The sequence below is a fragment of the Capra hircus genome, chromosome 14, assembly GCF_001704415.2.
Source record: "Capra hircus breed San Clemente chromosome 14, ASM170441v1, whole genome shotgun sequence".
Classification (NCBI taxonomy): Eukaryota; Metazoa; Chordata; class Mammalia; order Artiodactyla; family Bovidae; genus Capra; species Capra hircus.
The window spans coordinates 48725824-48739513 of record NC_030821.1 but is presented as its reverse complement, the minus strand read 5'-3'; the positions used below and the strand labels follow the sequence as shown (position 1 = coordinate 48739513).

At 41.8% G+C, this 13690-nt stretch overlaps 1 protein-coding gene across 2 annotated transcripts in view; it reads left to right on the top strand.

Annotated features, from left to right (window-relative positions):
* The window catches only part of SULF1 (sulfatase 1), a 192387-nt gene that overhangs the window by 100235 nt on the left and 78462 nt on the right, over positions 1–13690 (top strand). For both annotated transcript variants that reach the window (XM_018058433.1, XM_005689044.3), the window contains exons 3-4: positions 1715–1787; positions 2097–2325. In XM_018058433.1, the coding sequence (XP_017913922.1) occupies positions 2154–2325 (172 nt within the window). In that variant the 5' untranslated portion in view covers positions 1715–1787; positions 2097–2153. The remainder of the gene's footprint in view (positions 1–1714; positions 1788–2096; positions 2326–13690) is intronic.

The window sequence follows — 13690 nt, the reverse complement described above, 5'->3', positions numbered from 1 at the left end:
TCCGCAATCACTGAAATAACCCCGAGTTGTTACCAAACAGAAAACAAGAAAAAACCCACACGCCAAATGTGCATATTGACTTTCTCAAGCCACAGGATCAATCGGAGGTGGTTAGCTGGTTACTCTGCAGATAATGTGGTCAGGACTGCCTTGCTGCAGACACTGGATTTTTGTTTTAAAGCCTACTTCTTATTGAGTCTTTCTCTCTCTCTCTGTCTCTCTCTCTTTCTCTCTCCCTCTCTCCTTCCCTCCCAAGGAATAATTACAGACTGCAGAGTCAAAAGCATTAGAACTGTTTACAAAACAGCTCATAAAGTTTAAAATAATGGGGGCGTGTGTGTTTGTGTAAAACACACTAATGTGTATGGCAGGGGGAAACAGTATACCCTTCTTTCTTCTTTCACTACCTCATGTCACCCTCCAGAATTTAAGACATGGAAGTGAGCAACAGAGTTCCTTTTATTCTGGTTCCTCACACTTCATTTGTGATTTGTATTTATCTAATGTCAGTTGATTGTTGAGGATCAAAATACAGACCCTCAGAAGTGTGGGGAGAGAGTGGGTGCTGGAACCAGCTGCTATCTAATTAATTTTAGGGCAGTTGAAATTCCCATACAGATGCTCCCTCATGACATTCAAGAGAAAGATGGGTTTTTTGTTTTTTTTTTTAATGAGCCCTTTGCTATCTTTCAGAAGTCCTAAAGAACAGCGTCCAGCAGGTTAGTGTTCTAAAGTGAAAGGGGCATTTTTCCAACCCTTTCTGAAGTCTCCTCCTGTGCAGACTTACAAAGATTTTGCAATGCTCCCCTCCAGATTTTATTATTTTTTTAAGGTGAAAGAGTCACCTCCAGCCTCAGAGCCCATCAATCATTTTGCTTTGCAGGTTGAGATCTGCTGCGGCAAAGCCAAACCTCGGTGCTGGCAGCACTGCCCCGGGTCTGGACAGTAGTGAGGCTGGCGCTGACAGTCAGAGGAGGGCTCTGTCCCCTTCGGCACTGATGCACTGGGGATGCAGGCTCGACCGAGGGACAAGCCCAGCCCGGAGGAAGCACCTCTTCCCCTGGTGATTGATGGAGGACAGTTAGGAGCTCTCCAGAGGCTGGGGAAGGTTGCCCTCTCAGCCACTTACTCTGAAGTCTTTGTCAGCAGAAAGAACTCTCCTGGGTAGTGAGTGACATCATGCAGATGACAAATGACAGCTTTGCGTTTCGTTCTGCTTGATGAGTACTCAGTACCGCATGCAGGTGAGTTAACGCTTCCCAGAGGCAAACACTCCAGAGCACTGTGGTTTCACGGGCACTGCTGGTTCTTCCTCATCAGTCGTCCGTTTTCTTTGCAGATGTTTAAAGTATTAATGCTATTAAAACATGAGCAGGGATGATACCCAGATCACTGTGTTTATGATTATGCAATGAAGATATTATTCAAGTCATGTGTTAAGCAGTTCTGAATGTTGTTTCCTTCTGTTTCTTCCTTTTGGAGTACAGAATTTAAATTATATATGTGTATGTATATATATTATAATATACATTGTATATTATATTTATATGTAAATATAATTAATATAAATACTGTAAAATATATGGTGAATAAATAATGTATATACACACACATATATATATTTATGCTGTTTCAAGAGACTGTTTCAGACCAAAAATCTGTATCAGAATCTCTGATTGACGTTTCCTTTGTATTTTTTTTCTCCCCATTCCAGGACCCCCTCTGCAGATGTCCTGAACACTTCTGACTACAGCAATTGATTTTTCAACCGGGATACCTAATTCCAGGTATTAGCTCTTGTCAGAAAGCTTTTACATCCAAGCTCTGTGCTGGAAATTCTATTTTGGCAATGAATTTTGAAATTGGAAAAGTTGGAATGAGAATAAAGGACAAAAGTGAATTTGCAAAATAATCAAGCGCTTAAAAAAGAACACAACCCTACGCTGGGAGGGTTTGCTGCTTCTGACTCACAGGCAGCCCTTTCTCTGCCAGTTTATGTGCCAGTTCTCACCGAGTTGTAGTCCTTTTTCTGCAACCGTGTCCGGGGTTTGGATTTCATTTTCATCTTTCCCTCTCCCCTTTCTCTGACTGCCCAGACCTGCAGGAATCAGGAGACAGACATTTTCTCAGTTTTGGACATTGGAGCAAGCACAATGAAGTATTCTTGCTGTACTCTGGTTTTGGCTGTCCTGGGCACACAGCTGCTGGGGAGCCTCAGTTCCAGCATCAGGTCCCCAAGATTCAGAGGACGGATACAGCAGGAGAGAAAAAACATACGACCCAACATCATTCTTGTGCTCACCGATGATCAAGACGTGGAGCTGGGTGAGACATTGGCTTTTTCACTTGTCCGTCCCTTTTGCTCAAATGATTGACTGACCTCCTGTTATCAGTAACAGTCTGAAAACATTCAGGGGTTTGATGCTTAACCAAAACCTAGTTTGTAAAATGTACTTGCATTGATGGTAAAGCATCTGGTTTGTGTTTCGACATGACTTTTTTGGTCTTAAGTTTTTGAAGCAGTGTGGGGTGGGGGGTGTGTACGAGAATAGGGGTGGTGAGAGGAAACAAAAACTATAAAAGTCAAGGATTGGATCGTGCACCTTGGAAACTCTTGGTCAAGAGCTTTTTAAAATATTTGAGCAAAGTTGTTTCAAAGAACATGAGAGTATGACTGTTAATTCTCTGCAGTGCATATGGAGAAAGGTAGATACACAAAGAATTTCCAATTGTCATTATTATTAAGGTGAATCCTTTATTCACAGCTTGTAATTGTTATGTGATGCCTATCTTCTGCTGCTGCAGATCACTGCTACCCACCTTAGACAGGATGCTTTTCAGAAGAATTCACTCACCTGGGTTAATTCTGGAGTGCTTGGAAAGCCTGCCAACATCCAGTATTTCAGCTTAGCTTCTAAATCTTCTGGTTGGGTTTCTCACCCTTTCATCTTCTTTCATGGCCCAGCACTATGGTCTTGCCCATAAGCTTAGGATCAAGTTCTTCTATGGTACCTAAGACAGATGAAAAGTTTGCCCTTACAAGTTGTCACCAGCACTCCTTTCCATTCTTGAACCAAATTCCTTGCTCTCAAGCTATCACACTGAACTTGACCATCTCTAGTCTTGCCCTTCATGCTGGCAGAATACCTTGGGCTTCTTTCCAGAGCTCCTGGCTAGGTTCCTTGAGGATTAAACCCCTGTAGACTGGAAGTTGATCCACAGGGATGGGGACTTTGTTTTCCAGTTTGAAACCAAACTATGGAATCTCAACAAAGTTAACTCTTTGGATTCAGCTAGAAACAAAAGCACTAAAAGCCAGTGGAGGTAATAAATGTTGGATGTGATTTGCAGTCTGTTGTCTCTCACTTAATTGTTTAAACACAACCATGGATTTTTAGGCAACATGTCAAAATGAAAAATCTTGGAGGTGTGACTTTAGTGTGTATGTGGCTGGTGGTTTAAGTTTTCATTCACCTATAGCATAAGTAAAGTGAAGACATTTGAATTCACCTTCCTTAACATCTCTCATACCCATCCCTTTCGCTGAAGCCATTGTCTGCTCTCCTAGTTTTTCCTAACTGGTTGATCACCTGACGGTACCTGTCCCTTCTAGTCTTGGCCCCTCCTGCCTATTCTTCATTTCATGCAAGTATCTGATTGGGTCTGTGCTGCTAAAACCCTCTAAGATGTTCCTTGCCAAGAGGATTAAAAACCTCCTGTCTGTAGACTGATGAGCTCTGGGCATCTGCCCCCTACCTGTCTCACTAAGACTATTTTCCTTTCCCCCAATTTTGCTCTGTGCTTCATGGAAACAGCTAGTTGTTTGAAACTGTCTAGTGGTTTCGTCTCCCTCACCTATATTTCATGCCTTTACACATCTCATCCCCTCTGCTCTTTCCACCTTTCTCCACCTAGAGAAACCCTACCTATTTTTCATGACCCAGTTCAGTACCTTCACCAAAACCATCCTGCCTTCCAGCACGGTGGATGGAACTTTGTACCACCTCATACCTGCCTCCAGCAGGACCCTTAATCCACCATGTGTTTCCATACCTGTCTCTTCCACTTGATTGAGAGCAACTAAAGGATAGGGTGTGTGTGTGTACGTTAATCGCTCAGTCGTGTCTGACATTTTGTGACCCATGGACTGTAGCCCACCAGGTTCCTCTATTCATGAAATTCTATAGACAAGAATACTGGAATGGGTTGCCATTCCTTCTCCAGGGGATCTTCCCAACCCAGGGTTCAAACTCACATATTCTGCCATTTTCTGCATTGGCAGGAGGATTCTTTATTACTGAACCACCAGAGAAGCCAAATATTTATTAAGCAATTACCAAATACTGTCTTCTAGTGGAAGCACATGAATATAATGGTGAGGAGTTGGCAGCCAACTGTTTCTTACACGTTTGTCTTTACTTCTTTCCTTGATTTTCCTCCCAGACACCAGGCTAAGCATTCACTCATTTAATTTTCACAGTCACTCTATGTAGTAGTTACGACTACTCTATTCAGATTGTGCTTAAGACAAATGAGGCTTAGAAGATTTGCATAGGCTCTGATGAGCTAGGAAATGGTGAACCCAGGACCTGTATTAGGTCCGAATCTCCACAGCTACACATGTAACCATGATTCCTTCCATCAGTCCATCCTTCAACAAATATGTGTTGAGCCCTTCCTAAAATAACCTGTAAATGTATGATAATATCCTAGGTTCTGAGATAATGACAAGATGGGTCTTATTATCCCATTGACAGAGCAAGTTGATGATGAACTAGAGCGAACAATGGGTAAACATTTAGAGAAGACCAGCCACCTTTCTCAGCAGAAAAATTATGTTCTGGGTGGTGCGTACAGTTTCATGGAGACTTATCTGGCTGATTGTAATGCCCTCATAATCTCTGAAATTTTCTGCTCTAGTCTTTAGTTAACTTTGGGTTTGGGTATTGTTATTGTTTTTTTTTAATCATCTTAAACCATTTTTAAGTTTGTGTTAAGTACATTCACATTTGCAAATCTCCAAAAACTCTTTTCATCATATAAAATTAAAGCTCTATATCCGTTAAACAGTAACTGCCTAGCTCCCAGCTCTTGGCATTCGCTGTTCTACTTTCTGTCTCTATGAATTTGACTGCTCTGAGTATTTCATATATGTGGAATCATACAGTTTCATACAGTACTTGTTTTTTTGTGACTGGCTTATTTCACTCCAATATTCTTGCCTGGAAAATCCCATGGAAAGGAACCTGGTAGGCTATAGTCCATGGGGTTGCAAATAGTCGGACACAACTGAGTGACTTCACTTTCACTTTCATTTTATTTTACTTAGCATAAAGTCCTTGTTCACTGTTTACTTATGTTATAGCATGTCTCAGAATTTCCTTCCTTTTGAAGGTTAAATAATATTCCATTATCTGTATGTCCACCCTTTGTTTATCCATTTATCTCTTGTTAGACATTAGTGTTGCTTCTGCTTTTCTATGATTGTGAATAACGCTACTATGAACATAGGTGTATAAATATCTCTTTGAGACTCTGCTTTCAATTCTTTGGGGTATATACCCAGAAACAGAATTACTGGATCATTAGATAATTCTATTTTTAATTTTTTGAGGAACCACAGTACTGTTTTCATAGCAACAGCACCATTTATCCATTCCCATCAGCAGTGCATAAGGGTTCCAGTTTCTCCACATTCTTGCCAACATTTGTTATTTGCTGAATTTTTAATAATAACCATCTTAATGGGTGTGAGATATTCTGTCATTGTGGTTTTGATATGGTTTGATTTGTTTTGTTTTTTTGCTTACATGTGATTTTGTTTGCCAAATATTGAACAAACCTTAGCCTTAAAAAGCAAAATTTTTGCTCCTGTACTACTGCAAGCATTTTGGCTTCTGTGCCTCCAGAAGGATATCAGACTTAGAAAAGGCTTAGGAAAACAATTCCAAAAATTGTAATCGAATACTTTTGAGAAATTAAAAATGAAACAATTCTTTTTGTCTGAAAAGACAAGACTAAGAAGGATGGTAATCCAAGTTTATGAAATCAAGCTGGGACAAAAAGCTCTTACTCAGTAGGAATGAGGAACACTCCCTTAACTTTGGGGACAAATAAAATAAACTAGTACTTTGTGAAGGGGGTGAGGCACAGAAGGAATTTATTAATAAAAGTGCTAGCACCTGATATGTGAATAACACTTTGTCTTTTCCCAAGATCATTTATTCTCATTATTGCATTTTATTGTCATTCCATCCAAGTTGGGTGGGTAAGTTCAAAGATCATTATCCCAAAAGAAAACTTAGTCCGTGGAAAGATTAAGTAATTTAACCAATGGTCCCCATGCTTCTGGATTTGCTTTTTCCACTACTTGGGAAGTGGTTTTCAGGTTATGCCTCTATCTGTAAATAGTTCAGGCTTTTAGGCAAAGCTAATGGGTGGAAGATTTATATCTAAAAAAAAAAACAACACTGAAGTATAGTTGATTTACAGTGTTCTGTTCACTTCAGGCATACAGCAAAGTGAGTTATATGTACAAAAATATCTATTTTTTTTCAGATTCTTTTCCCTTATAAGTTATTACAAAATGTCCAGTATAGTTTCCTATGCTATACAGTAAGGTCCTTGTTCATTATCTATTTTACATATACTGGTGTGTGTATGTCAATCCCAAACACCTAATTTGTCCTCCCCCCCCAGCTTTCCCCTTTGATAACCATAAGTTTGTTTCCTATGTCTGTGAGTTTTGTATATAAGTTCATGTGTATCATTTTTTTTTAGGTTCCACATATAAGCAGTATCATATATTAGTCTTTGTCTGGTTTATATCACTTAGAATGACAATCTCTAGATCCATCCATATTGCTGCAAATGGCATTATTTCATTCTTTTCTATGGCTGAGTAACATTCCATCATATATATACATGGGGTATTTATATATATACACCCTATCTCTTTATACATTCATCTGTCAATGGACATTTAGGTTCCTTCCTCCATATCTTGGCTACTGTAAATAGTGCTGCTATGGATATTGGAGTGCATGTATCTTTTCGAATTATGGTTTTATTTTTTAAGCTAAAAAACACAAATGGACGTGATTAAAAGAGTTTGGGATGATGGCTATCATCCAGGAAAGGAATGGTAACCAAGAACATCAGCAGTATCCATGTTTTATTATGAAATTTTAAAAACCTATCTGAAAAAAATAAAAATATATCTCAAGCAACTATGAGCAAATGTTAAGTTTTTAAAAAGCTAAAGACACAGTATTTATTCTATTTTTCCCTCACTTTAAATATTTTACAAGTCAAAAAGAAGAAAATAAAAAATGCTTGTGGTACTCCCCTAAGTTTCTGAGACTACAGTCAACGAGATTAAGCTCTAAGCCTTTCCCAAATGAGACTTTCCTGGCAGTTCAGTGGTTAAGACTTTGGCCTTCCAGTGCAGCGGAGCAGGGGATGCAGTTTCAATCCTAGTCAAGGAGCTAAGATAGATTTCCACATGCTTCATGGCCAAAAGGCCAAAACATAAAACAGAAGCAATGTTGTAACAAATTCAATGAAGACTTTAAAAATGGTCTACATCCAAAAAAGAAAAAAATTTGAAAAAATGTTTCCCAAATGGTCCCTAAGTACCACTCTGAAAAGCAAAATAATGAGCTGATTAGACCATTGATCTGGTTTAATGTGGCATTTCTTAAATTCTTAGGAAATTTGCCTGGTGCTAACATCTTAGGATAGCTGACTTATGATCTACTTATATCATAAGTAAAATTAAGAAATCTTAAATGCATGGAAACACTGTCTAAAGCAGAGGTCACAAATGGGATCTACAGTCCAGAGCTATTCCACAGATGCGTTTTGCTTATCAAAACAGCATGCTTATCAATATCAAGGCAGCATTTAAAAAATCAAGTGATTTTTACATACTAGGGGGGAAAAAATCCAGATTCTGACTTTTCTTGAAAAGTCATTGAAAACCTTACATCCCCGTGAGGCAGCCATGGGAAGGGCTTTTCTTAAAAACTTTACATTTCCATGAGGCAGCCTTCAGTTAAATGCTTAAGGGGGGAATTTGCTGGTCATCCAGTGGTTACAGAATCTGCCAGCCAGTACAGGGGACATGGATTCAATCCCTGGTCTGGGAAGATCCCATATGACAAGGGGCAACTGAGCCCACATGCCTAGAGCCCATGCTCTGTAACAAGAGAAGCCACTGCAATGAATCGCAACACAGAGTTGCCCCCAGGCAGGGAAAGGATGTGGACAAGAGATGGTTATGGGGTTTGGAACTGACCTGTACACACTGCTATATCTGGAGTGGATAGCCAACAAGCTGTATATGGCACATGGAACTCTGCTCAATGTTATATGGCAGCCTAGATGGGATGGGAGTTTGGAAGAGGATAGATTTATGTTTATGTATGGAAAAAGCTTCCCTGGTGGCTCAGACGGTAAAGAGTCTGCCTGCAATGCGGGAGACCCAGGTTTGATTTCTGGGTTGGGAAGACCCCCTGGAGAAGGAAATGGCAATCCACTCTTGCCTGGAAAATCCCATGGACAGAGGAGCCTGGTAGGCTACAGTCCATGGGGTTGCAAAGAGTCAGACACGACTGAGCTACCTCACTATGGAAAAGGCAGAGGATCCAGAGATCAAATTGCCAACATCCGCTGGATCATGGAAAAAGCAAGAGAGTTCCAGAGAAACATCTATTTCTGCTTTATTGACTATGCCAAAGCCTTTGACTATGTGGATCACAATAAACTGTGGAAAATTCTGAAAGAGATGGGAATACCAGACCACCTGACCTGCCTCTTGAGAAATCTGTATGCAGGTCAGGAAGCAACAGTTAGAACTGGACATGGAACAACAGACTGGTTCCAAATAGGAAAAGGAGTACGTCAAGGCTGTATATTGTCACCCTGCTTATTTAACATATATGCAGAGTACATCATGAGAAACACTGGACTGGAAGAAACGCAAGCTGGAATCAAGATTGCCGGGAGAAATATCAATAACCTCAGATATGCAGATGACCCCACCCTTATGGCAGAAAGTGAAGAGGAACTAAAAAGCCTCTTGATGAAAGTGAAAGTGGAGAGTGAAAAAGTTGGCCTAAAGCTCAACATTCAGAAAACGAAGATCATGGCATCTGGTCCCATCACTTCATGGGAAATAGATGGGGAAACAGTGGAAACAGTGGCAGACTTTATTTTGGGGGGCTTCAAAATCACTGCAGATGGTGATTGCAGTCATGAAATTAAAAGACGCTTACTCCTTGGAAGAAAAGTTATGATCAACCTAGACAGTATATTCAAAAGCAGAGACATTACTTTGCCAACAACGGTCCGTCTAGTCAAGGTTATGGTTTTTCCAGTGTTCATGGATGGATGTGAGAGTTGGGCTGTGAAGAAGGCAGAGCGCCAAAGAATTGATGCTTTTGAAGTGTGGTGTTGGGAAGACTCTTGAGAGTCCCTTGGACTGCCAGGAGATCAAACCAGTCCATTCTGAAGGAGATCAGCCCTGGGATTTCTTTGGAAGGAATGATGCTAACGCCGAAACTCCAATACTTTGGGCACCTCATGAGAAGAGTTGACTCATTGGAAAAGACTCTGATGCTGGGAGGGATTGGGGGCAGGAGGAAAAGGGGACGACAGAGGATGAGATGGTTGGATGGCATCACGGACTCGATGGACGTGAGTCTGAGTGAACTCTGGGAGTTGGTGATGGACAGGGAGGCCTGGCGTGCTGCAATTCATGGGGTCGCAAAGAGTCGGACACGACTGAGCGACTGAACCAAACTAAACTGATGGCTGAGTCCCTTCACTGTTCACCTGCAACTATCACAATATTGTTTGTTAATCGGCTATACCCAATACAAAATAAACAGTTTAAAAAAGAGAGTAGCCCCTGTTCAGCCCAACTAGAGAAAGCCTGTGCACAGCAACGAAGACCCAGGACAGCTAAAATTTTAAAAAATAATGCTTGAAGAGCAGTCAAAGCTGCCCTGTTGGGTGGGGCCTATCCGCCCCAGACCCTCGGGGTCCCCACCACTCTCCACTGCTCCCCAACACCTAGACCAAGGAGCACCTGTCTTTGCCATCATGTCCACACTGCTGTTTTTTATCATCAGGGGAAAATTCTGTGTACCCACATCTCTATAAAGAGTAGAAAACTGGAAAGACCAAAGCATTGTGATTTTTCTTGTACTTGGCTGGCTTCACTTGCCCGCCTTCTCTGTCTAGCCCTGTAGGCATTTTTACTTCCATTCCCCTAAAAAGCTAGTCTCCACTTTTAATGGCCTTTAGCTCTTTAGGGGAAAAAATAATGAGTCCTAGTGACCTGGAAACATTCCAGACAGATTTATTATCTGCTTCTTGGTCCCTTCTTTCCCCAACTTGTTTTCCCTCCCCAACTTGTTTTTAGCTGAAACATCTGTTTTTTGGTGGGGTTTTTTCCTATCAATTCCATAGTTTAATAGAAAAAGGTGTACTGTTCGATCATGTTATTTTTTTTCTAATGCTTTCAGAATTCAAATTTTCAATAGACCAATAAAGCCATTTTTAGTATGAGAAATATCACTGTTTAAATTTCCATACTTAATTGTTGGCATAAGGATGTGCTTAGTACAGGCCATTTATATATTTCAAGCATTGACTCTACCCCATGATAAAACAATGGCATCTAAAAACAACCCTATATGTTTGATAAGAGCTGTGTTTGCTGGTCGTTATCACTCATCAAACCATAAACAGTTGTAATTCACACCTAGGCGTGTCTCCTATTCATACAGGTGTGTATGAATACCACATACCTGGGACTTCCTTAATGAATGATGATGGCAAAATTTATTATCAAATTTCTAGTTTTGTGAGTTGATGGACATGATGAACAGCCTCAATGAAAAGTTTAATGTTTGATAGTACAAAATATTGAAATATTTCAAATATCAAATGCTAAGATATTTGAATCAGGAAAGGCAAGTCTTTGTTATAAAGTTTGCTGCTGCTGCTGCTGCTAAGTCGCTTCGTCGTGTCCGACTCTGTGCGATCCCATAGACGGCAGCCCACCAGGCTCCCCCCGTCCCCGGGATTCTCCAGGCAAGAACACTGGAGTGGGTTGCCATTTCCTTCTCCAGTTATAGAGTTTAACATGGACATAAAGTAATTCAAGTTCACTGTGTGATTTTGGTAAAGTCATCCTGATGAGTGAGACATTTTCTCCCCTCTGACCTTCTACATGCATGTGATTTGAGGATAAATGACTTGAAGCTTGTAGAACGATTGAAATTCCTGGCTCTGACTCTGTCAGGCCCCAGTAACCCAGTACACACCACCTCCAAAGGACTGTTCCTGGAGCCTTGATTTCTAACCCATCAGAATTGCAAACCTGACAGATCTTACAGGATTCCCAGAGAGTGCTACTTCTCCTCTCTCAGTCACTGCTGACCTAGCAGCATCCCAGTCCACAGCTGACCACTGTCAAAGCACCCCCACCCCTGCAGGAGCGATGGCAGACATCCCCAGTCCCAACCTAGAACTCTGGCACTGGGGCAGCTTTTCTTGGCAGCCTCGAGAGTCAGCTGTGGCCCGGACCTTCCCTGTCCTCAAGCCAGCCCATTCAGCAGTGCCCCCATGCCAACTACTGGACTTCATTATGGTCACTTCATAGCATCCCTGTCAGGCTTCCACCGCAAAGGACCATTTTAAATGATAATAAAGCCAGGCTTCTCACTTAAGAGAAGCATAAGGAACAGTGCATGATGGGTAGATGGGAATTGATATCTTTAAACCAGCTTTAACATTTTAAGTCTTGAAGCATAGACAAAAGTAAACTTCTATCTTAATCCATCAGGACTGCTGTAACCAAATACCACAGACTGGGTGACTTGCTGCTGCTGCTACTGCTAAGTCGCTTCAGTCATGTCTGACTCTGTGTGACCCCATAGACAGCAGCCCACCCAGCTCTCCCGTCCCTGGGATTCTCCAGGCAAGAATACTGGAGTGGGCTGCCATTTCCTTCTCCAATGCATGAAAGTGAAAAGTGAAAGTAAAGTCGCTCAGTCGTGTCTGACTCCTAGTGATCCCATGGACTGCAGCCCACCAGGCTCCTCCGTCCATGGGATCTTCCCAGCCAGAGTACTGGAGTGGGGTGCCATTGCCTTCTCCGTCCAGTTGCCAACTATTAACAACAGACATTTATACAGACATTTATTTCTCGTGGTTCTGGAAGCTGAAAAATCCAAGATCGAGACTCCAGCAAGTTCTGTGTCTGGTGGGAATCTGCTTCCTGGTTCACAGATGCTGTGTTTTCACTGTGTCCTCACATGGCAGAAGAGGCAGAGCACTCTTTGGGGTCTCTTTTATGAGGGCGCTAAACCCATTCATGAGGGCTCCACCCTCATGACCTAATCACCTGCCAAAGCCCCCACCTTCTAACACCATAACCTAGCACATTAGGTTTCAACCTATACGTGTTGAAGGAACACAAACATGCAGTTTATGGCTACCTCTGTATGCCTGCCTTAGCTTTGGAGTTCAGATGTGATGACAGAGACGGAGATGGGAAAGGCAGGAGTAAATGAAACATCTTGGTGCCAAGATGATCACACAGTAAATCACAGCTCATGCCATTTGCTCAACAGCCCTGCCAACAGGTCCGGACAGCTATTATTAGTTCTATTTTACAGCTGAGAAACACAAATCCAAAGAGGGTAAATGATTTGTTCAAGCACATCTGTGACAAAAACTCAGATGTTTCCCCTCAAGTTCAAGTCCAGGACTCTTTCTCTTCTCATCTTCATCCTCCTAAGCCCTGCCTTGGTAATCTTGTGAATCTTCAGCCTTAAAGTTTCATAACATTCTCATGAAATAATTGCTCTGATAACTAAGAATCAGCACAGTATACATTTAGGCACCAAAGTCCTGACACTCAGAGAGGTGAAGAGCTCTGGCTTAAAACAAAACCAAGTCCTTCCAGCTATAGGACAAAACATGGTCCCATCCACTGAGACCATGCTGGAAATGCTTAATTATTAGTTGTATGGATACAGAATCATTTTGGATAGTTTCCCAGTGAAAAATCAATGGCACAGTCACAGTGGCCATAGGTGCAGGACGAGGCAGTGTTTTTGGCTGACATTAATCACTACATAGCCATAAAAGAGAAGGCTTTGTACTTACCTTGCTGGAGCACACTGACTCAGCAGAGGGAAGAGATATGATTCCTATATGCCATCATCTGTATCCACCCAGGGACTCCAAGATCAGAGGCAACATTTAACACCAGTGTGACTGTCAGCTTCTGAAGACAGACACATCTGCAGCCCACGCTCCCTCTCCCACTCAAACCCAATCTACTGAAATCAGTCCATAAGAAGGCAGGAGACGGGCTTTAGTGTCTGTTAGTATCTCCCCTAAGAGGCTAGATGAAGCAAAATACGTATGTGCTAAGTTGCCCTCAGTTGTGTCTGATTCTTTGTGACCCCATGGACTGTAGCCTGCCAGGCTCCTCTGTCCATGGGGATTATCCAGGCAAGAATACTGGAGTGGATTGCCATGCCTTCCTCCAGGGGATCTTCCTGACCCAGGGATCGAACCTGTGTCTCTTATGCCTCTTATATTGGCAAGTGGGTTCTTTACCACTAGCACCACCTGGGAAGCAAAATATGAGACTACAGTAAATGAG